A 26,079-nucleotide genomic window follows, 5' to 3' on the forward strand; every position below is an offset into this window, starting at 1 on the left:
GGATCTCACAAAACTGTTCGACTGGGCAACAAAATGGCAGATGAAATTCAATGTTGATGAATGCAAAATAATTTCACATTGGAAAACATAATTCCAACTCCGCATACAAAATGATGAGGTCTACATCAGCTGTTATCGCTCAAGCAAGAGATTTTGGAGTCATTGTGGATAGGTCTCTGAAAACAACTGCTCAATGTTCAGCAGTAGTAGAAAAAAGTAACAGAATATTTGGAACCAAGTGGAAAATAAATAAATAAGGATAAGATTTGGTCACAGAGATCACCCAGTCCATGATTTTGAGCAGAGGGTTGGACTAGACAATCTCCTGAGGTCTCTTCCAACCCTAATCTTATATGATTCTATGATTTCCGGTACCTCTGTGACTTCTGAGGCAGGGCTGGAGCAGCAGTCAGGCCCAGGACTGCTGCCAAACAGCTGATCGTCTAGGCTGTCACCAAACAACTGATAGTCAAGGCTGTGGCCAGCAGGCTCTGGGCCCACCATCAAACAGTTGATCAACAAGCAAGCCCCTAAGGCCCACTGCCGAACAGCTGATCTGTGGCCAGCCCGCTGGAGCAGGGGGCTGAAGCAGCTGCAAGCCCTCACAGCTCTGTTTCCCCTCCTCCCCCCCAAGTTGTTTTTAGTAACAGTCAGGAGGGATAGGTCACAGCTTCCGTGATATTTTGTTTATTGCCTGTAACCTGTCCCTGACTGTTACTAAAAATACCCAGGACAGAATCTTAACCTTAATAAGAAGACAGAAAAGATCATAATGTCCCTATATAAATCTCTGATACGCCTACACCTTGAAAACTGCATGCGGTTCTGGTTCCCCACCTCAAAACAGATATATTAGAATTGAAAGAAGTACAGTGAAGGGCAACAAAAATGATTAGGGGGTATGGAACAGCTTCCATAGGAGGAGAAATAAAAAAGACTGGGACTGTTCATCTTAGAAAAGAGACAACTGGGGGGGGAGGATATGATAGTGGTCCATAAAGTCATGAATGAATGAATGTGAAGAAAGTGAACAGGGAAACGTTATTTACCTCTTCATATAACACACAAACCAGGGGCCACCCAATAAAATTAACAGGCAGTAAGTTTAAAACAAACACAAGGAAGTACTTCTCCACACAACACACAGACGACCTCTGGAACTCATTGTCATGGGATGTTGCACATGCCAAAAGTATAATTGATTTAAAGCAGAATTAGATAAGTTCATGGAGGATAGATCTATCAGTGGCTATTAGTCAACGTGGTCAGAGATGCAACCCCATACTCTGGCTATCCCTAAACCTCCAACTGTCAGAAGCTGGGAGTGGATGATGGGATGGACCACTTGATAAATTGCCCTGTTCTGTTCATTCCTTTAGAAGCATCTGGCACTGGACACTGTCAGAAGACAGGATACTGAGTTAAATGAACTATTGGTCTGACCCAATATGGCCATACTTATATTCTTATTTAAAACCAGTACACTGGGGCACAGTGCTCTTTTGGGGGCAGAGGTTCTGGGATTTCTGTGAGTAGCCAGTGGCAGGGGCTAGATATCACAGGGGAATGATTCAAAGGGACTCATGAACTGGGGTGCACTTATTGTTAACCTGCAAAACAAAGAAAGGGCTGGCATAGCCCAGAGCAGACTGCTTGATTGCCTGAAAGGCTAATGGCGTTCGGGAGCTGACACCAAGCCAGACAGCCAAGACTCTCTCATGCTGGAGGCAGCAGGTAACAAGGTGACTCTCAGGTCTGGTCTACACTGGCGACGGAGGTTGACGTAACATCACTTACGTCAATTTCTGAAAGCCTGCATCCACACTGGCATGGCAGTCCCATTGACTTAACATGCGGCAAAAGTCGATGTAATAAAACCACTTCCACAAGTGGCATAGTGCCTAATTCGATTTTATTGGTTCGATATTGCATCAGTGTAGACAGAGCATAACGTAATTCGACATTCATGGCCTCCGGGAGGTATCCCACAATGCTCTGTTGTGACCGCTCCAGACATTCGCGCTCTGCTGTTACTTGGTCATACTCACCAGAAATGGCCCCCCCCTCATGCCCCGGGAAAATTTCAATTTTCATTTCCTGTCCGGACAGCGTGGAGGGAGCATGTAGCTGAACTCCTCATGGCTACTGCAAGGCCCAAACGTGCTCCAGCATGGAGTCTGCCAGAGGTCTTAGATCTCATCGGTCTTTGGAGCCAGGAGTCTGTTATGGCTCAGCTCAGAGCCAACAAAAGAAATTTGGACATTTATGTGAAGATATCCCAGGGCATGTTGGAGAAGGGACACAACAGGGACACGCAGCAGTGTCATGTGAAGATCAAGGAGCTACAGCAGGCATATCAAAATGCCAGGGAAGCTAACAGCAGTTCTCGCTCCTCGCCCCAAAAATGCCGCTTCTACAAGGAGCTGCATGCCATTCTCGGTGAGGACTCCACCATGGTGCTGCCACACAGCATCGATGCCTCTGCTCCATCCCACTCCAGGGACAATGATGAGGACTCCCTGGATGAGGAGGAGGAGGAGAATGAGGAGAGCAGGGTGCAGGAGAGCGGGGTGTCCCTTCTCCCAGACAGTCAGGACCTATTCCTGACCCCAGAGCAGTCCAGCAGCAGGCAGGACAGCACTAATGATCCCAGGGAAGGCACATCTGGTGAATTTTTTTTTCTTCTTAGCAGTTAAGTTCTTCTTTAAAGGTGGGGGGGGGAGGAAGGAAAGGGGATTTCAGGAGTTTAGCATACTGTCTTGGGCAGCTACTCCTGGAACAGATTATTTATGTGCAGACATATGCTCCGAGAATCATCAGTTGATATCTCAAGGAAACTTTCACGTATGTAATTTGTTATCCTTTGCAAAAGGTTTTGGGGCTGGGCAGCCTTGTTCCTTCCTCCATGGTAGGATACTTTGCCGCACCATGCTGCAATCAAGGGAGCTGGAATCATGGCGGAACACAGCATAGTGGCATAAGGGCCAGGCTGGTACCCGGCTGTGTGCAGCAAACCTTCCCTTTCCTCATGCCTTACCCTCAGGAGACTGATATCGCTCATGGTCACCTAGGGAAGATGGCGCATGTTTATTCCCCATTGTATTGCCCATTAATTATTTGGCTATGGTTTCAGACAACACTATTAACATCCCCCCCCCACGCTGTCCCCAGATCCCCAGTGACCATCTTGTGATGAAACGGTCATCTTAATTAAACCATGGCGCCCAGGCACCCCTCTTATACAGGACATTCGAAATGAGCTTTTTTAATCCTCTCTAAAGCAGAGTAAAGTGCCCCTAGCTTACCATCTCTGCAACGGCACAGCGGGCCCACCCTTCTGGGATGTGTGGAATGGAATGAGGGTCTGTCTTACCCTTGTGCACAGCAAGAGGAGTTTTTTATACATTGTTGCATTTCTTTCATTTCCCTGGGTATCCTAACAATGGCAGCTTTGTGCATTTCTTTTCATTCTGTAGACACCTTGGCCTTTGCCCAGCCCGCTCAAACTGCTGTGGAAAGACTATCGCAGATCAGGAAGAGAGAAAAAAACAAGAGATGACATGTTTGGTGAGCTCATGAACACCTCCTCAGCAGCAGAGACAGAGCTCCAAGCGTGGCGAATGACCTTGTCCCAGAACATGGACATGGACAGGGAGAGTCAAAGAGCGATGCAGTAGCATGATCACAGTACCACACAGGAGATGCTGCGAATCATGTGTGACCAAGCAGACACGCTCCGGCGGCTTGTGGAACTTGAGGAGGAGTGGCAGCCGGACAGAGTCCAGCTGCAGCCCCTCCATAACACTCTTCAGCCTATGGCTTTGCTGACCTCCCCCATGTCGTCTCGGAGGAGAATGGCCAGGCTGCAGTATGTGGTGCACTCCACCCTGGTGGAGGCGAGCAGAAAGCAGCGGCGTCCCCGCTAACAGCTGGCCTGCAAGCAACCACACTACCATTTGAGACTGTGAATGAACACCAGTCCCCTGCCCACACCGACTTGAATGTTCATCAATAAAAGTTTGCATCGTTTCAACACGTTTCTTTATTAAATCATATCTTGCTTGGGAGGGATTTGGAGTGTACTGACATACATGGTAGTGGGGGGACTTAAAGCAACGGCACATAACATACAGGAACAGAAATCATTACTGCATCTCATTACAGAACCTGGTTTTCAATGCCTCCCTAATGCAAAGCGCTACATGGTTAGCTCTCAGCGTATTGCTGGCATCTGGCTGCTCATTACTGGTGAGCAGTCTTTTTGCCTCCACAGCCCAACCCTGGGGAACCTTTCCCCTTTTGCTTCACACACATTATGAAGAACACAGCACACAGATATCACTGAGGGGATGTTCTTTTCACTCATGTCCAGTGAGGAGACTTCTCCGTCTGGCCTTTAAATACCAAAACACACATTCAACAACCATTCTGCAACTGCTTAGCCTGTTATTAAAATGCTCCTTGTTACTGTCAAGGTGCCCGGTGTATGGTTTTATTAGCCAATGGAGCAAGGGTAAGCAAGATCCCTCAGAATCACTAATGGCATTTCAACACCCCCGATGGTAATTTTTTGGTCTGGGAAGAAAGTGCCCGCCTGCATGTTAGAGAACAGCCCCGAGTTCCGAAATACGCGCGCGTCATGCACCTTTCCAGACCACCCCACATAGATATCTGTAAAACGACCCCTGTGATCTACAAGGGCCTGCAGGACCATTGAAAAGTACCCCTTGTGATTTATGTACTTGGTAGAGAGGTGGGCAGGAGCTAAGATAGGGATGTGTGTGCCATCAATGGCCCCTCCACAGTTTGGGAGCCCCATTGCGGAAAACCTGTCCACTATGCACCCGTCCACTATGCACGTTTCCCAAAGTCACTAGCCTTCGTAGCAGAAATCTATTAATGTCCTTACACACTTGAATCACAACAGGTCCAACTATAGATTTACCGACTCCAAAGTGATTCCCAACCGAGCAGTAACAGTTGGGGGTTGCCAGCTTCCACAGAGCGATGGCCATTCACTTCTCCACCATCAGAGCTTGTCTCAAGCTAGTATTCACGCGCTTCAGGTACAGGGCCAGCTCTGAGCAAAGTTCAAGGAAAGTGGTCTTTCGCATACGAAAGTCTTGCAGCCACTGATCATCATCCCACAGCTGCAAAACGATGCGGTCCCACCAGTCTGTGCTTGTTTCCCGGGACCAGAACCAGCGCTCCACTGACTGCAGATGATGTGTTACAGCCTGCAGCAATCGGGAATTGTTCCGCTTGATGGCTTGTAGCAGGGCAGCCTCAGTGGCACAGCAGTTGCCCATGCTTCGGGTTCTCGGTCTTCTTTGAAAATACTCCATGATAAGCCGAGATGTATTTGTGACGTTTACAATAATAGTGCAGAGTTGAGCTGGCTCCATGTCTCTGCAGCAATGGTGAGTGCGCGGCATAAACAAACAGAACGAAAATCGGTTTCCTGTTTGTTTAGGGGAAGAAGGGAGGGGGAAAGAGTGTTGCATCATGGGACGATGAATCTCATCCCAACAGCCACCACGGCTAGTTGCACTGTAGGATAGCTATCCACAGTGCACGGCTTTGACTGCTGATACAATCATGGTGAGTGTAGATGCACGAGCTCGGCGCTAGGAGCGTGGTGTGGACATGATCCAGCAAGTTCTAAAAATCGCCGGTTCAAAGTCGACTTTAAGTAAGTCAACTTCACTCTGCAGTGCAGACATACCCTTAGTGCCTCGAGAACGGTGACAACCACACCAAGCTTTTATCTCTATAATGGCTAGCATCTGGCTCACTTTGGCTCTTCTGGTTGAAACCAAAGATTAGCAGTTTGTTGCATCTAGGAATCCTTCAGAACACTTCTCTAAAAAAAAAAAAGTAGGCTTGAGTAATCAAGATTATTCTCTGCCTTTGTCCCAAAATGTCTTAAAATAGTTATTTTTCCCTGGCTCCTCACAGACACCCATACACACTTACGACATACAGAAATGCTACGTAATGACTGCCTACATATAGCTGTCAGCCATTCTATTTGCTCACACTGGCCACCCCCCAAACACTCCTAGTTCCTTTACATGCTCACCAACTACTCCTCTCAGTCAAACTATTTTGTCCATTAGTAAGTATGCTCCAGGACATTTTCACACTGCATTTATTTCATCCTATTTATGCTACCATCTCTCAAAGGAGTAATTGCAGTTTTGTTCCTCATTTTCTTCCAACAGACAACAACAATTTTTTTTTATTCTTTAACTCCCACAACACAACACAGCACAACACAGTACATGAGTCCATTCTATAGACAAAACTATAGACAAAAACTATTTTTTCAATTCTTGTTCAAATTTCCCATTTTGTTTTCTATACTCAAACTCTGAATAAATTATTCAAAACACAGATGCCTGTTAACTTTAATAAATACACAACGTGCAATCAGCTGCACCACAAATGGTGATATTAAAACATTCCATTGGTTAAGGGGAGAAACAGAACTCTATCTATAAAAGATCTAGAAAACTAACATTCTCTATGGCTTAAAAGATAGCACACATCATGATATACCTATAGGAAGTTTCCCAGGTTTTCAGCAAAAATTAGGAGGAAATCTGCCACTACATGCACAGGGAGTCTGTTTCATTTTATTTCCTTGTTTATGTACGTATATGACAGACTGACTGACTTACTAAATCCTTCATAAGAAGCATGATACATCTGTTGAGTTATTTTTATTTTATTTACAAAACAGAGTGCCATTCCATAGCACATGCATTGTTCTAATCAATTAAATATTGAAAAGTGTTAAAAAAAGAATCTGGTGTTGAAAACTCTAATTTAAACCTTGTAAAAAAATAAGGTTAGAATATATTTCGGCAATGATATATTTGTATGCATCCTTTAATTAAATCTACATACTATTTCAGACAACAAACTTTTTTACAGTGAGCTGCTCAGCTTCCTGGTAATTACTAAATGCCTACGGTCACAGGACAAAGATATTCTACATCCTCACTAAAGACATTACCTGGATAAAGCTGATAAGAGCCACTGTGGTGCCATTTAACCAAAAACTTCAAACCATTCACTGAAAACCATCCTTCTGAATCCATAGCAAAATCAGCTGTAATCGCCCAGAGCAATTTGGGTGAAGATTCTTTCCTCAATTTGGGACATTGTTCCTTTGTAGCTTCTTCCAGAAAAAGGCAAGCTATTGCATTCCCCCCCAACAATTCCTGTTAGACTTTTACACACTTTTGAGAAAATTGATTCTTTACTATCATGGTTTCAAGCTGAGGAAACCAACAGTATACTTAACACAGAGCATTATAAAATGCTACATAAATAATTTAAAGAAAAGACCTTTCACCATTGTTGCTAAAGGAGCTTTAATTATTTATGTTACAGTGAAATCCAGCTACTATAACTGTGGACTAGTAGTATAAGAACTAAAATTTAAGTCATAAATCTATTAGATTAAATCATTCATCAGCTATTTGCAATTTAGATAAGAATAGCATTTTAGTTTTTAGAATATCGTATTTTTATTGCATTTTCTGTGGTTGTATTATAAAAATGTAGTTCCACCTTATTTTGCAGTTGTAAACATTTTAAGCTTTCCAAACAGATTACTTATGAAAAAATAAACTGGTTCTGGTGATGAGAACAGCCAAAAATCCCAAGCAGCAGCAATTACAGTGAAGTGCTTTAGAAGACAAAGTCACATACCGTACATGCAACTGTACTTTTAAAGTATAAAGTAATAATAGACACCCACTTCATGGAACTAATCTGTGCAGGGGCAAGGGGAGGTGACAGGCCAGAAATTATATGCTTCAAAATTCTGAATTGCTAAATTACTTCACCTACTGTCTGGGTATTTCAGTGAACAATAACTGCCCACATCTCTGAGAAGAAAGGCCAGCTGGAAGAGTGCTGATATACTGTAACTGAATACCCACTGATCTTGTCAACACCATATTATGCCTAAAATTTCCCCCTTGTGAAACTCCATCAGTGGTAGCATTGGTGAGAGTGTAGTGAAGACAGTTTACATTTTAACTCTCTCTAAGGTGGCCTCGACAGCACGTTTAAAACACAAACAGCCCCTGAACCCTATCTATGCTAGTGCTCCCACTGTTCCTACCATCAGCAAAGCTGTACCAGTGGTACCAATAATTGGAAGTTTGAGGAGAAAAGACTAGTGTAGAGACAGCCTCAGAGAACAAGAATTACAAGCAGTGATAGTGAAATAAAATGATTTCTGCAGATCGCAGGACAAAGATGCTGTATAGTTACTGATCCATACCAATAACCTCGTTTCTCAACTTTATTATTTTCTGCATTTTGACTGGCTGTGAGTTATTAAGCAAATCAGATATTATTGTTATTTCTTAGTTATTGTGCAGTAAGCAAATCCCTGTTCTCTAGCTGATTGCCATTAGTCAATCTGAAGAGGAAGGATAGCATATGTTCTTATTCCTGAATAACCACACACTGGTTACGCAAATTCCTCTGTTCTGATTGGCTACAGCTCTTAATATTTCCTCAGTCATATGCACACAAGAAAAATAACTGGCTCAGTTTTGAGCCCTCACAAAGTTGGTATTTTTTACTGCTCTGAAGACTGAATTTGTTGTGTGAATTGGGAGTACGTTTACAGCTCAAGATTCAGCTTCAAGTAAACTAGATTTAGAAGAGCTCTTCACCTTGTATGAAGGGCAGCTGGTCAGTTGAGGACAGAGGGATGGAGGAAGGAAAATACAAGAGGAAGTGAGGTTATAGGTTTAGCCTGCCTTCAGCGACAGCCTGTAAGACTTATTTTCAAATATCTATTAAAAATTCAAGGGGAAGATGCTTACTATAATTTCCCATATTGACCTTTTCTCCCCACCTTTGGAAGAAAATGACAACATTTTCAAACTGGGGTGTCTTAAGTTAGGCACCTAAATAAGTTGCTTGATGTTAGGAGGTGTGGAAACCCTATCAAATCCTACTGATTTAAATGATAGCAGTGGCTGCTCAGCACTTCTGAAAATCAGGCCATTTATTTAAGGCATCTAAATCTAGATTCAGGTACATAACTGAAGGTGCCCGAATTTGAAAATTTTGGACAGTGGGTATATATCTTTTTATTTTGGTGGTGGCAACCCAAATGTGCACAGTTTGAGTTTGTACACAATCTGACTAAATATTGCTTTAAACAATCAGCATCCAAAGCCAGACTCTAATGTAAAGTTTCTACATAATATGAGGCATCAGTGATTTTGGAGAAAAAGTTGGTGTGCCCTCTGTTCTAGTTGCAAGGATAGATTTAAACACCTATAATTATTTTTCAAATGGAAATGCTGACATAAATGGCTTATCTAGATAAGAGAAATTTGCACTGTATAAATATATTAATATTTTACACTGGTGCAAATTCCTCTAATCTAGACAAGCCCTAAAATATGTAATTCTGTGGATCTTCTAATGTATTGCTGAAATTTAAAAAAAAAAGAAAAAAGAAAAATGTCATTGCTATGACATTTTCAAAGAAAGTAAGTCTGAAATTGTCATATAGACATTAATCAGAACATTATACTTAGTGCAGCTTTAGCTGAAATGATTTAAGCTTTTATTTCTATTCACTTTTTCTGGTTTCACTCTCTTCTCTTGGATCTTACTTTTCCAGATTACCTTCTATATAGTTAAGTATTTATTAAATATTACTCTTCATATAATCCACAGTTTATAGTTTTGTACAGAAATTAGGACCCATTGGTACCTTAACAAGAGAGAGACAGTGTATGGCATTAAATCTTCAGCATTAACTGAGAAGACAGATAAAATGTTAGGATATAGAACTCAACAGAATATCGAGTGCAAATTACAATTTGTTCTTTTACCTCTGCAACCTACACAGCACTCAGACTTCACGACTCCACCAAATTCTACAGTATTAATTGTGAAAATACAATTATCCCTAGACTTGAAAATAACTTTAGTAACAATACTGGAGGAGCAGAACATGACAAGCCAGAGATGTCTAATAAAACTTACAAATGGAAGTACACTTTGCTTTATGTTATTATCAAGGGAGTGCTACCTCAGGGTTCCCATTCCATCTACCAGTGGAGATTAGACATGTCATACAGGAAAATAATTTTCATTGTAGACAAGCAGATAATGCATAATCTTTTTTCAGACCAACAAATTTATAACACAAATTTACAGGATAAAAAAATCATTTCTTGTGAAATTAGCAGTCTATACAATATTCAGATTATACAATATTCAGATTCAGATAAACCTACAAACACTGTCTGCATGTTAGGCTATATTTTGACTGCAAATAAAAATATGTGTTTTTACATTAAGATGGGAAACTCAAGAGAGCTAACTGATGTAAAATCCAAGGCAAGACAAGGCATTATAGTTCTTACCTCGATGTAGCTAGTCAAGGTCAACCCTACATCTTTCACCTAGGGTTTTTATCTTGACTATCTACATTGAGGTAAAAACTACCTGTGCCTTGCCTCCACTAGAATATTCCATTCAAACAGTCTACTCATTGTAAAAACACCACCATATTTTGCAGTCAAGATATAGCTTAAGTCTAAGAAACAAGAGCTGGATAGCTGCAACCTGCATTTTCCCTTGTTATCCCCTGGCCAATTAGTGGGTGGGCTTCAAACAGATTATGTTCTACCTCCCATCAAAGTGCTTTGACAGTGGTAACAGCTGAAGAGGAGAAAATACCTAATGGGATAAGTCAACTGCTAGCAGAATGATACAGAGTTTTATTTCTGTCTGAGGCCTAAACAGGCCTCATTTTTAATAAAAAGTGAGAAAGAAAGATAGTAGAGGAATGAATAATGAGGGCTGCTGTGAATATATTTTGATACTTTTCCACTTAGACTAAAAAACAGGGAACTAACCCTACCCTCCAGCTTCAGAGCCCTCCTTCTGTTTTAGTTCACTCGTTTCTTAAACAGAAGTTGGTGTCCTTTTGCCTAATAAAATGGTATAAATCATACAGTACTTGAAGAAAGCCAAAATGGGTAAAAGGAATGCGAGACTAATCCTTTGCAGGACAAAGTGAGGCAATTCTAGAAGCAAACCACTCTTGTGTAAACTAAGCTATACTAAAGGCCTCGTATATCATTAAGGAATCATAATTAAACTGGTCCAGCTAAACTGGTTTCTAACACAACATGGCTGGCTGTTATGGAGGAGCCCAAATGCTATAAGGGCCATGTTAAAAGAGAATGTTCCAGCCTACGTAGAACATGTTTTGTTTTGTTTTTAAATGTCCAGCATAGGTTGAACTTCTTCAGTCACTAGTTACAGCTTACTAGAAAAAAAAATTTTTTTAAGTAAGGTTCTAGCAAACTTTTGCCAGCCAAACCATATTAAAACCTATATTAGCTGGCACTGCCATTCAACTGAGCTTAAAAACAATTCTTTATTTCTGTCTCAAGCCCAGCATAGTAGAAGGCTGAAGTTAGTAATGCTAATCTTTACCCAATAGTGGATTTTTGTTCAGAGTTCTCGAATGAGTAGATGACCTCCTGCTAATTCCTGATGGTTCAACACAAAATGTAACATAGACAGCAACTGTACCGAATAGTATCCCAAAACAGCAAGAACTTCAGGCTGCGTTACATTTATTCAGTTTTTAAGTATGCCATCTTATTTACCTAAAAAAGTAAAAAAGTGATGCATTCATCACTTCATTATAAAAAGAAATTAAATTCCTTTTAGCCTCAACAAGAGCATTGAGATCACTCTTAATCTATAGGCTAGGAGCTGTCTCTGCAAGGCAAAAGAGTGAAAAAACTTGTTTTAACATGTAAAATAAAATGCTGTTGATGAAAAGTGCAATGGTAAAAGAATATACAATAGGTAAGGGATATTTAAAAATGAGAGAGATTTTATCAATCAGTTCCCCATTTTATAATATCCAACTAGATCAACTTTTAAAAAAATATCATAAGTGAAGAATTCTAGTTGTACTACCATGCATTTATTTAAATGAATATGCCACAAAGAATATATGTAGGCAAATAAAGGAATATGACAGTTGTAAACATGAGGCCTGATCCTTCAGTATTTTCATAGGCACAATTCCTACTGAAGTCACTACATCATTAAGGACTGCATGTTGGGCCCATAATGCATATCAAGCAAACACTTCTTGTCATATGACATTTTATCTATCACACTTTACCACTCTGCTTAATGTGGGAACTTAGATTGTCTAAATACTAATAAAAGTGACAACAAACTTTAGCTTACCTCCATCAGACACAGTTGCAGACTACAATAAAAGAGAGAGAAGGAGATGAGTTACATAAATGTCATGACAATACATAGAGAAACTTATCTGAGTAACACATAATACTGAAAGTGCTGACCAATCTTCGCATTTTGGCACAGAAAATCAATCAGACACAGATGACATAGGAGAGACAATCTAAATGAGTCAGCAGTTGTTTTCCAACAGCTGCTGTTTTCTCCCTACCAAACTTCTCCCAAGCTATTGAACTAATGTTTTAGAGCCTGAGCCCACAAATATTTATTGAGCAACATGCTTCCTACTATATGTTGTCACATTGAGTTCAACAGGACTAATTACAAAGTTACTTGTGTGTACCTTTGCAGGATCAGATCCTTATATTCTTAAATGTGACAGTCGAAGGTTAAAAAACAATTAGTTGTATCCTTTTTTTGTCCCTCTATTTGCATAAAGAAGATCTGAAAGGTTCTCTCTTTTCCCTTGCTTGTGTTTTACAAAATAGAAATTCAGGCTGGAAGACTCTACATATCTTTGCTGGAGGGAAAAAAAAGTGTGTTTTTACACTGAGATAGCTATCTTGATGTAAAATCCTAGTGGAAACACGGTGCAGGTAGTTTTTACCTAGATGTAGCTAGTCAAGATCAAACTTACTCCTCCAACACCCTATGTGGAGGTTAAAGTGTAGATCTCAACTAGCTACGTTGAAAGAAATTGCTTGTGCACAATAGGACTTCACATCTAATTTTGCAGTGTAGACATATCCTAGAGCCCTAGAATGAGTGGAGAACTAGTTAAATGATGACATTGTAGGTCTGTGTACACAACACTTCTTACCTTGGATTGCCAATTAACTCAAGGTAGTTAAAACCTTTGTAAAGGCAAGTGTATGGACATTCCCCAAACACTTCATTCAGTATACAAATATTTGCTTTTTACACCCTGAGCTAAGCAGAAGCTATTTTTAGTCAGACTGAAAACTTTTTGTTCCTTTTTTATTAGCATGCATTCAAATGTTAACATTTTAAATAAGAGAAGTCCTTTTTGATTAGTCAAAAACCCATGTCCCTTTAATTAACTTTAATATTAAATGGTCAAATTAAGCTCACTTTTACCTTCTACTGGTCTTCCAACAAAACCAGAAAAGTCCAGACTATGTGTTCATGATATTTCCCAAAAAAAGGACAAGCAGAAAAAAACCAAACACACCTACATATCACCTTTCAGGCTGCGTACATCATAAAGAAACAAAAAATAGGGTAGATGCCCAAGTAAAAAGCCAAAAAAAAACAAACATACATACATTTCAGTCACCTTTAAAGCTTCAATTGCGTTTTTTTTTTTAATGAAGTCCTTTGTATAATATTTAAGTACTAGATTAATAATACTGAGTCAGACTTTCAGCTGGTATAAATTGGTATAGCTCCATCAACTTCACCAGTTGAGGATCTGCTCCCATTCCTTTAAAAAAATTCAGGTAGTAGTAAATTGGAATTTTCAAAGCCTGTCATTTTATCAGGCTAATCTCAATCAAATAGATTTTTTAATCATTGCTTTACTTTTCATGCATCACCGAAAAAACATTTCATGTGAAGTTATTTAAAAATAAATCTCTTCATTTGACTTTGTGAAGTGTAATAATATAACCAAGTAGCATCTGTGAATCTCTCACAAAGTCATTCAACAGCACCACCCTAAATCTCTAAAATATTTGGGATTATACTCTTCATGAAGATGCATGAAATGTATTATGTTAATTTATAAGAAAGTATTTTGCATGAAAATCTAGCAGCCATTCCATACTCAAATCTGGTATTTTATAATAGTTCATAATTGTAAAGTTACTTTTAAAATGGAATCTACAACACTGAATACTGTTTACTAAATATAATCCGCTACATACTACTTAATAAACTTTTATGAAAGTAACAAATCAGTGACTGTTTTTAGATTCCTTTTGTTTTACTCATGCATATTTCACGGTGAATCTTGCATTATACTGAATACTATGACTTCAACACCATTACTCAGAACATAACAAAGACAGCCAAAAAAGTAATAAAGTAACAAATTAATATAAATGTATTTTTCAGGCAAAAAGGAATAATATTACTTCTCAGAATACATTTTTAGGACCAGTAGGTTAAGTTTAACTAACCTGTTTGCATTTGAATTCAAACATTAATGGTGTTCCCTTTTGCTATATTTGAAAGGCATCAATGGAAATGAACAGGATCTTCACAACAACCTTTAAGTGTGTGTCATTTACTTCCCTTTCAGTAAACAGGCAGTTAACAAGTATAAAGTAACATTTCTTAGCCTTGGTCTAAACTACAGGGTGAGGTCAACACAAGGCATCTTACACCGACCTAATTCTGTAAGTATCTACACTAAAATTTCTCTCACGCTGATGTAACTTGCCTGCTACACAGACTTAATAACTCTACCTCCACGAGAGGCAAAGAATCAATGTCAATATAGTTAGGTTGGCGCAATATCACTGTACACACTGCGTTGCTTACATTGCTTACGATCGGTGCAAGCGGTCCTGGTGAGGATGTGCATCACAGACACAAGAAGCAAAGTGTAGACATGCACAAGTAATGTAATTACTGCAGCAACTGTATGCCAACGTAAGTTAGGTCGACTTAATTTTGTAGGGTTGACATGCCCTTAAGGAAGAATAGTAGGATTCCCAAATAAACATTAAAAGAACTTCCCAAGTGAATTGACTTTAGTGCTTGTGAAAGGTGATAGCACTGGTGCAGCATGTGTTATAGACGGAGTGCCTTGTCTACACTATGTAGTGTAGTTGTAGCCATGATGGTGCCAGAGAAACAAGTGGGTGAGGTAATAACTTTTACTGGACCAATGTCTCTTGATGAGACAAGCTTTCAAGTCACATACAGCTCTTCTTCAGGCCTGGGAAAGGTATTCCAGGTGTCACAAGTAAATACAAGGTGCAACAGATTGTTTAGCATAAGTAGTTAGCACATATTATAAGGCACCATTCAAGATATAGTGGCCCCATAACACCTCTGTAGTCATAGGACTAAAAAGGGAGTTAGTAGGTTTGTCGTAATAAACCATACCAAATGCACCATGAAACCAATGATATACCTGAGATACATCAACAATATTTTCATCCTCTGGACAGACAGCTTAAACTCCCTCATAGATTTCCACCACTCCTCCATTAAATTCTCTCTGGAACACTTCCACACTAGCATCAACTTCCTGGACAGTACAATCAGCTTCAACAATGGAACGCAGAGAACCATATACAAGAAACCCACAGATCACATCTATCTTATAGAGTCAGTAACCACCCCAAACATAACAAGAAATCTGTTATCCACAGCCAGGCATTCAAATACCACAGAATAAGCTCTGAGGAGAAAGTCCAGCATATACACCTTAACACTTAAAAGTGCCTTCACCAAACAAGGACACTCCACCAGAGAAATAGATTGCATCATGGAACAGGTCACACAAAATACGCCAAGAGAACCTGCTTCAATACAGAAATAAAACTCCATCTGATCGCACACTCCTAGTTGTCATCTATCACCCCACACTGGAACTCATATGGGGTATCATAAAACAACTACAACCCATATTTGATGGGGACCTCATCCTGAAAAAAATCTTTCCTGAGCTCCCCACTTCTGATCTTCAAACAACCCCCAATCTCTCCAAGATCATCAGAAACAAGATCCTCACAAACCAGGACACACCAACTTAAAGCAGCACTAGACCCTGCCAAAACAACATCTCTCCATTGCTATCAACACCCTCACAATACACCTTTCAAGATCCATGGATCCTATATATGCCTATTACAATGTGCAGTATATCACATCCAGTGCACTAAATGCCCCAACAACAACTATGTGAGTGAAACCAGACAATCACTATGCTCTTGAATGAACTCACATAGGAAAATGATAAAAGACAAAAACACCATATCACCTGTAGCTGAACCCTTTTCACAAAGCGATCACTCTATATCTGACCTATCAGTCCTCATCCTCAAAGGAAACCTGCACAACACTTTCAAAAGACGAGCCTGAGATCTTAAATTCATAACTCTGCCAGACACTAAGGCCTTGTCTACATAAGCACTTATGTCAGCAAAACTTTTGTCGCTCAGGGGTGTGAAAAAAACACCACACTGAGCATCATAAGTTTTGCCAGTATAAGCGCTAGTGTGCACAGGGCTATGTCTGCAGGAAACTCTCCCACCAACGTAGCTGTCGCCACTCGTTGAACTGGTTTTATTATGTTGATTGGAGAGAGCTGTACATGCAGCCATAATGTGGCTACATGAGCGCTTACGCTGGCACAATTTATGTCGCTCAGGAGTGTGTTTGTTTCACACCCCTGAGCGACAAAAGTTTTGCAGACATAAGTACTAGTATAGACAAGTCCTAAAAGTCACTGAACAGGAGCTGGATTTATGACTTATTACAACGATCTATAACCCACTAACTCTCTCTTTTTGTCCTATGACTGAAGAGGTGTTAACGAACCACTCTACCTTGAATAGTCCCTCAAAATATGTGCTAACTACTTATGCTAAACAATCTGTTCCACCTTGCATTTAGCTGTGACACTCAAAGTACCTTTCCCAGGCCTGAAGAGAAACTATGTGGCTCAAAAGCTTGTCTCTCTCACCAACAGCAGTTGGACCAATAAAAGATATTACCTCACCCACCTTGTCTGCCTACAATTTAAAACATATTAGGGCTTGTCTATACGAGGACACTCAGGTATATTAAAAAGGAATTAACTCATGGTGTTAAATTCATTGTGCATAAATTAAAGCATAGACACTCTCATTCAGAAGTGGCCTTAACTCATTGTAGTTTTAACCTTCTTCAAGCTCCAGCAAATTAAGGCCACTTTACTTCTAAATGAGTGAGTCCATGCAAGGATAGAATGTGCATTTAATTTATGAACATTAACTTCACACCATTAGTTAATTCATCTTAAATTTCCTGAGGCCTGTTCTACATTTAAAAGATAGGCAGGCATAACTATGTTGATATGAGGTGACCCCTGAAAGAGAAAAATTCGGTGGAAGAGACAAGCTTTCGAACTCAACAGAGCTCTTCTTCAAGATACATAAACACATTTTAGTTAGCCTAATACATAATTTAAACTAATCCACTTTTGATAATTGTATTTACTACTAGCTAAAGATGTTAATGATTGCATTTGAATTTACAGTAATGTGTTTTAAATGTGTTCATAAATTTTTTTTAAGCATTCACATTTGTCAGGAACTGTATGCAGACAGCATTCAAACGCAGCAGTTTCTCTCTTTAAATGATCAGTTAGAGCTTGTCTAGATTTGTCCATGAGAGGAAGTTGCAAGACCTGATTTTGCAAGTTGTATGGTGATCTCACTTTAAAACTTTAGTACTTTATGGGTCACATTCTACTCTCAGTTATCTATGTGGAATACTATTGAGGGCACTTATGGGCCAAATTTGATACAGTGTGTGTAATAAAGAAAGAGTTGATAGAAAAAAGCATTTAACACGTAACCAGTAAAAACTGGTACACTATTTAGATTCTACAATATATATGCACAGATCAGTAAATATATTCAACATTTACACGCCTCTCTGATTCTTACACAATTGCATAATTCCTATCTCAGGTAAAATGATAAGCATCATAAATTCACATGGCAATTCTGATTTATTGCTCAAAAGCATCTGGAACCTAATTTTAATGATATTTCTAAACATACTGAAATATTTTATTACAAGAAAAGCTATTACTACAGGTTATTTGAACTCTGAAAAACCCTTAGAGTTTTATTTTGCAATTTCATAGCAGATTTGCAATTTAGTTTTCTTTACAAAATTATTTAAGTTAGCTAAAAGATTGTGAGAATAGCAAAGAGTAGAAATCTGAATTATATTCATCATTCAAAATATTTTCACATCCAGATTAGCTCTCAAGGGATCCTGGCTTCCAAATTACTTCTGTAAAAAAGACATGCTTATGTGCCAAGAGCTTGGTGGTAATCAATAACTGAAATGTTTTTTAAAAATGAATTAAAAGCCAGCAAAAACAAAAACATCTTGCAGCATCTTCCTCAGCAGGAATTCTGCCTGCTTATCTACTTGATATATCTATGTACGTCGAAGATGGACATTGTAATGTTCTTCCTTTCAGCTGACTACAGAGTCCTGATTACCTACGATCAAAGTGAGGAGCTTACAGTGCAAGAGTCAGCAACATAAGCCATGGCCTCTCAATTATCACATTCCACAAGGACTGTTTGAGGCTCCAGGGAAGGAGGCAATTCCTTCAAAGCATATCCAATAGCCTTAAATTCCAGCAGAGATACACTCTATGAAACTCCTCTTTGCACAAGGAAGGGAGGAAGATCAAGTGGTCATCCGAATTCATCAAGAGTTTGATTGCAGCTGGTTTCAAGAGAAGCTTACCTTAAAGTAATTTATTGGGAGATGCCCACTATTTGAGGGAATGTACTACTCATTCATATTAGCAGCACCAGAGACTTCAATTGACTCAGCATATTAAATTGGTAAATGGTCATCTTCAGTGTGTGTCTGTGGGGAGGGGGGGCGGAGAGGGTGTTGAAAGCAGTTGCCTTTTGACATCCTCAGCAATGATTCATACAGCACAGAAAAATGTTATTTAATAAAGGCACTGGTTTCAATTTGATAGCCACTTCAGGATGCACAACTTGAAAAGATGTCAACTGCATAGGGAAATCTAAAAAAAATAAATCTTCAAGTTTATCTTTCAGGGACAGAAGTTGTATTTAAAAATTGTTGCAACATTTAGAAGTCTTCATTCCTTTGGCAGCCGGTAGTTCAGAACATACCATCATTTTGAATCAACGGACATAATACCATGTGTCATATATTTGTCATCCCTTAACCTTCTCTTTGGGATGCTGAATAGATTAAGATTCTGTAGTCTTTCACCATAAAACATGTCTTCCAATCCTTTAATCATCCTTCCGGGCTCTTCTCTGAATCTTCTCCAATTTTTCAACATCCTTCTTGAATTGTGGACACCAGAACTGGATACACTATTTCAGTAGCAGTCTCACTTGTGCCAAACACAGAGGTAATATAACCTCTTTACTCCTACTCGTGAGTTCCCTGTTCACACACCAAGAATTGCATTTGCCCTTTTGGCCATAGCATCACACTGGAAGCTCATGTTCAGCTGATTTTCCATCACTGCTTCCCACCATCCTGTAAGTATGGTCTGTAAATCTTTGCTCTGCTGTATGACCTGATATCTGGTCATAATGAAACATATATTGTTTGTGTGCACCCATCTTACCAAACAATCCAGACCACCCTGTACCAGTAACCTGTCCTCCTCATTATTGACCATTTCCACAATCATTGTGTCACCTGGAAAATTTTAGCAGTAATGATTTTATGTCTTCTTCCAGGTCATTGATAAAGTTCAACAGCATAGGGCCAAGAACTGATCCCTGAGGGACTTCACTATCAACACACCCAATGGATTATGATTACAATTACATTTTGATAACTATCAGTCAGGCAATTTTTAATCCATTTAATGTATGCCATGTTAATTTTGTATCATTCTAGTTTCTTAATGAAAATGTCATACGGTACCAAGCTTTCCAGAATTCTAACTGTATTAAATCAACACTATTACCTTTATCAACCAAATATGTAATCATATAAAAAAAAGATTAAGTTAGAATGACAAGATCTATTTTGCATAGACCCACGTTGATTGGCATTAATTATACTAATTATATGAACCTCCTTGAGTTCTTTATTGAATCCCATATCAGCTACCCCATTTCCTCCCTCCCCCCCCCCCCCCCACAATAATAATATTATTAGCAGAGGCTGGGATTTTCAAAGGAGCCTGAAATTCAATGGGAGTTGGGTGCTCCTGTAGACACCTTTGAAAAAATCTAAGAAAGACGTATAGAACGTTTTGTAAACACTTATATCATGCACTAGACCACAATAAACTGTAATGAGGTTCTTAGATTACAACAGTATACATCATTACTTTCCTCCTACAACTAGCCCTCTAACTGAAACATTTGGGGTTCCAAACTACAATATACACATGCATCCCCTTCCAATTCTCATCTTCTCCTTTGGCTTTTGGCTTTTCCCCTTAAATGCATCCACTTCAGCCGGGTGATAATGCAACTCAATGACAGCGAACTCCTCTGTCCATGTCCCATAACGGAGACTTAGGCTATGTGTACACTACAGACCTTAGAGTGGCACAGCTGTACCCTGGCAGCTGCAACACTGTAAGGTCTCCCATGTAGCCGCTCTATGCCGACGGGGAGAGCTCTCCCGATGACATAATTAAACCACCTCCAATGAGTGGCGGTAGCTATGTCGGCAGGAGAGCGTCTCCCCCCAACATAGCACTGTCCACACTGGCGTTTTTGTCAGTGAAACTAATGTCAGGCAGAAAGATGTTCTTTTTCACACCCCTGACCAACAAATATGCTAGTGTAGACGTCTAAGTGGAAGATGTAAATTCCAGAAATGATTTACCCTCCACAACCTCTTTCTAGAAGCTATGTAGTTCAATTATTTTAGAGGACTTCAGGATGAAGTTACCAATACAACAGGAATCTTAATAAAAGAAAATGAATTTAAAACAAAATAAATAGTTTGTTAAAAACAGACCCAGGTTTACACATCTGCAAACCTAAACTACATAAGGTATTCATCCTGTACATCCAGACAGGCAGCTTTTCTGGCTGTTCTCACACCATCAAATCTTTGCTGTGTCCAGAGATCTCCCTCACTGATGTCCTCAGGACTCGCTTATTAAGCCCGTACATCTGTATCAGTGTGCAGGTCAACACATGTTTCCTCTGATCCAAGACAGCTATCTCCACTTTCCAAACTATTTTTCTCAAGATACCTATAGATACACAACACAGTTTGGGAACTAGCTTCATTCTCTAAGAGATGGACCACTGAGGATACAAAGACTTTTGTAATTAACAGCCACCTTTCAAACATTTTATTACTTATCTCAGACAATACATTTCACACATGAGATTGTCTGGCTGTATTTAGTTTTGGTCAACCCCTTCATAAACCATCCCAATCACTTTTTCCTTTTGCCAAGATATATGAATTATGGGCAGGTGCCCAGATCCTCTATCACACCATCATAAGGATTATGTGGTGTATCAATTTTTTATAATTTTAAATTTATTAAATTTGAGTATTTACGAAAGTTCAGTTTTTATGTACTCCTATGACCCCCTTGGGGATTTTACCCCATAATTTGGGAAACCCTATTCTAAAACATATTTGACAATCAAAATTTAAAATATATCTTTTATTATATTATATTTATGTAATTTATATTATATTATATATTCTATTTGTTAAAAATCTTTTAGAACATTACTCTTGCATTTTCATTGTAATAGTCATCTCAAATATATTTCTTGACCTAAACACCATTCATTAATATTATTTCTATCTTCTTTTTAAAAAATGGTTGTGACTGACTTTCTGATGTAAGGTTTTGTGAACAAGATTCTCACCACCAAACCAATTAAATGAGGAACACTAGAAAGCTTATTGCTTTCAGTTCTCTGTTATGAAAGGGGTACATTTATAATAACTAATGGGTAAAAGTAACAATTTCCAGACGAAAAGAATCAATTTAAACTACTGCACATTGTTACTTAATGGAGATTTAACTGAGTTTCTTTTCTACAGAATGTTCTTTAAAAATGTTTTCTTGTCACATACCTTATCTAAGCTACATAAAAACAAAATATGCATAGGAAATCTGGTAAAGAAGAATAATGATCTAAATCTTTTATTGCCACAGTCAGAATTCTTCTTAGAGCTAGGTGTTCCTATTAAAACAACTTTTTGTTTTTGCATGAACAGAAACAATTACATTGCATTTAAATCAGATGGCTAAAAAATAAAATCGATTCTTAGAATGACTGTGATAAAAACTATATGTACTTCCACAAAAATACAAATAAAATATTGTAATATTATGATAAAGAAAAGGTATATGCAATACATACTGCACATACATTAATAAGTAGGTACATATTATGAACAGCCGAATTTGTAAATATTTGCCACAATTAAGTTTTGCAGTTAAATTTCAGAGTAAATCTGAATGTTAGATTATATGGTCAGGCTCTCTATACAAAATTTCCTTAATATACTTAGCTATGATGTAAAAATCATACATTTTTGTATGAATGATGCCTTTCATATTCTGCTTTAAAGAAAATCATATATTATTCCGAAAGTTTCTGAACTAACACTATTTAAATGTAGAAGAGACAAAAACTAAGCAAAAAAAAAAATGCAGTAACTCTGAAGCCGGGTATAATACCCTCCTCTGATTTTCACTGTAACATTGCCTTGCCTTAGCTAAATATAATCCATATCACTTACCCGCTCTTCAAAAGAAACAGCAGTTATTTTTGCTAACAGTACTCTTCCTAAATTCATCTTCACTTAAGACTGAAAAAAAAATGTCCTTGATCCATCAGCTTCTCAAAGATTAAAATATGCGATTCAACCCTATTCCGTGCCTGTACATGCCAGTAAAGTTTAAAGGCATTTCATATGAAGTTCTATTTTACTCCCTTTATGTTACCCATAGCAACAGGCCACTGCAGGAAGCTGTGGTTCGTCAGGGATTCAGATGAGATCTCAATTATCTCTCTCAAAAATGCAAGATCAGTTCATATAAATCATGCTGTGATTTTATTTAAAGTATATCCTACAACAAATCAGGAAAATAAAATGAAATGTGGCTGTGTGATAATCATTTACACAATAAACCCGCTTCCAATAACTTGGCTTTTAATAAAACATTACTGTTTATCACCTTTGTTATAGTTGTAGAAACATTTCCATAATCAACCACTATTTTTCAGAGGGCTTACCTATACAGGCCAGTATAAAGTAAAGCACCTCAGAAAGGCCTGTTATATTCAACTTTAAGTGGTTAGTACTACAAATCACATGTAAAGATCTATGTGACAAGGAAACTTGGCATACAGGGTTCAACTCGGGAGCAAACAATTTCAGGGCAAAATGCTGCTCTCAGTTCATCATAGGAGAGCTCGACTGATATTCTGCACTCCCTACTTATTGTACACAGCACCTGTGCTTAACTGATGTCTAAGGCAGTTCCATGCATGTACTGTAGGAAGGGCAGAAGAACAAATCCAAAATGTGAATCTGAGAACTGAGAAAGACTAGTAACTTGTCTTTTATCACAGTGTTTTTATTCAAGCGGTGAAATTTGTCCACAGTAGCAAATTTCACAAAGTTACAAAAAAATCAAAAACTTAATTGCTATTATTTTTGCAACAATCATAATATAAAATATATTATTTAAAAAGCCTCTAAAATTGCCAGCTAATAATGCCTACTGCATCATTTCTAATGCCTTTCCTCTGTGGACCTCAAAGCACTTCACAAACATGAATTAAGCCTTAGAATAATTGAATGATTTAGTTTGCTTTAAGCAGGATGTTGGACTATATGATCTCCTGAGGTCCCTTCCAACCCTAATCTTCTATGATTCTATGAATACCCCTGAAAGATTTGCAAGTATAAGCCTCCTTTTACACAGGGAGAAACTAAAGCACAGAGAAGTTTAGTGCCTTTACCCAAGACCACTTAGCAAGTTAGCATCAGAGGCAGATGACGACCTAGGTCTACTGCTCCTCCCATCCCATGTTCTAACCACTAGGCAATACACATTCACTTGGTTAACACAGCAATCAGCTAACATTTATGTTCCTTATTGACTTTATTTAGGTGACATTAAAGAACAAAGTTTACTCCAAATACAAGATGAAAGAAGAGGTAATAAGTCTTATCATGCAAGCATTCCAGAGACACAGGCATAAATTATTTAATTGAACAATATACATTCTGTGACTTGGGACTGGTTTAGGTTGGATTTTCATCCTTTAAATTTTATCAGTGCAAGTGCCTAGTGCCGATGAAGTAAATTTGAAGAAAGAAATTTTGTTACATATATTACAACCTCTGTTATTTAGGGGCTTAGCGTGCCAATCACCTAAATGATCTTGTCAGAACAACATTAATTTTACCACATGACAATTAAGCATTAAAAACTAACAATTTATAGACAAACAAGTATCACCAGAAGAGGTTTTATGTTTAAACATTACATATTGCTTTTTCTGAACCACATTACACTAGTAAAGCTATTCTCAAAGAATCAACAACAGCTTATAAAACCACCAATATTTTTTTAGATTTAGCATTAAATGCCAAATTTTAGTTTTCTGTACAAAGCCTGAGGTTTTTGAAAGGGGGTCTCTATGGGGGTAAAAACCCTTAATGTTCTCAACATCTGTAATGCTGCCTATGCAGCAACTATAGTTAATTGTATAGTTGCAAGTGCACTGGCCATGCCAATGCCCAACCTACACCACCACTTGCACTGCTGAAGAAATAATCAACTCAGACTACTACTCCATGGCATGTAAGGATTTCAGCCCAGTATCTTATGTGGTCTGCACCACCCACTGAATAAAACAAAAGTGGTTCCTTTACATTTGACGCAACCTGATTTGCTACAAAGAATATTGGTTCTCTTACACAATATCTATTTTATTTTACCACCCCAACACTAGCATCACCTGTTGCATCACTCCCAAATATTTTTGTTCAGACTTTGTCCCCAAATACAAAACATTCACCTTGCCGGCTACAAAGTGGTGACTGATCTTGGTCTGGGAAACCTGATCTTTGGGGTTGGCTCTTTCTCCTCTTCTTGTGAGGGTAAAGGCCCACACTGGGAAAAGGAAATTTTTCTATCCTTTAATCTCCAAGTCTTTCTGCTGTAAAAATTCTGTAATTATCTCTGTGATCTGTTACATTCACAATTTATGCTCCTGGTTCACTCCTCTGGTTGTTCTTCTTAACTTCTGTGATGGTGTTCATCATACATAGAACTACTCTTTATGTTTAGTTCATGTAGTTAAATAAAAAAATGTTTTCCAAGGAAATAATTGAGTCTGGGTCTTTCCTTCAGGACTATAAACTTGAAACACTTAGATCACCTATGATTCGGTATGACTGCAATCTGATTTTCCGATGCCAAATAATTTTTAAAAGCAGCACCTTGGAATTTATTTTTATACTCAGTTTATCATTTCATGAATTTTCAGTTTTCCTCCTTTTCGCAAAATTTTCAGGATTACTAACTTTTCCACGGGCCACATCATGACTAAACATACAGTTGCAAGTTTGTTCTGGGAAGTGTATCCCTGAGAATCAGTACATTTTCTACACTTATCCAAATGGTATGTTTCCCAGAGAAAGTGATGCCTGTTTGCTCAGTTAGTACAGTACTTGATGGAAAAAGTCCAGAGATAGTGAAGTGAGTTTAAAAGAACATGAAGCCTGGCAGAGAGCAAGATCTAAAGACCATGATGGCAATGGATGAAGTCCAGCTCTTGTTCTGTAGTGATTTTTGACAGCCTTATTAAATTGCTCTTAATTTTGCACATAGTACTGCTTAATATTGTGATTTATGCTAAGCTCAGCCAGATACTGAGACACTGTTCAACAAACTGAATCGCGGAGTTCAGCTTCGACTTTATCATCTCCTTACACCAGGCCTTTAGAAGAGCCCTGCTGTCTTGAGCAAGCTGGTACCATTACACTGGAATTGCTGGGCTTCAGAAGGCATGATTTCAAATCACAAATAGTGGGCAGCTTGTACAAGAATACAGCAACATATTTAGGTGG

At 38.7% G+C, this 26,079-nt stretch overlaps 1 protein-coding gene across 2 annotated transcripts in view; it reads right to left on the bottom strand.

Moving 5' to 3' along the window:
• Positions 1-26,079, bottom strand: part of RGS12 (regulator of G protein signaling 12) — a 124,897-nt gene that overhangs the window by 49,426 nt on the left and 49,392 nt on the right. For both annotated transcript variants that reach the window (XM_067558887.1, XM_067558888.1), the window contains exon 4: positions 12,274-12,295. In XM_067558887.1, coding sequence (XP_067414988.1) covers positions 12,274-12,295 — 22 coding nt within the window. The remainder of the gene's footprint in view (positions 1-12,273; positions 12,296-26,079) is intronic.

The sequence above is a fragment of the Emydura macquarii genome, unplaced genomic scaffold (genome assembly GCF_026122565.2).
Source record: "Emydura macquarii macquarii isolate MOO-44397 ecotype Brisbane River unplaced genomic scaffold, CSIRO-AGI_Emac_v2 contig_2199, whole genome shotgun sequence".
Lineage (NCBI taxonomy): Eukaryota > Metazoa > Chordata > Testudines > Chelidae > Emydura > Emydura macquarii.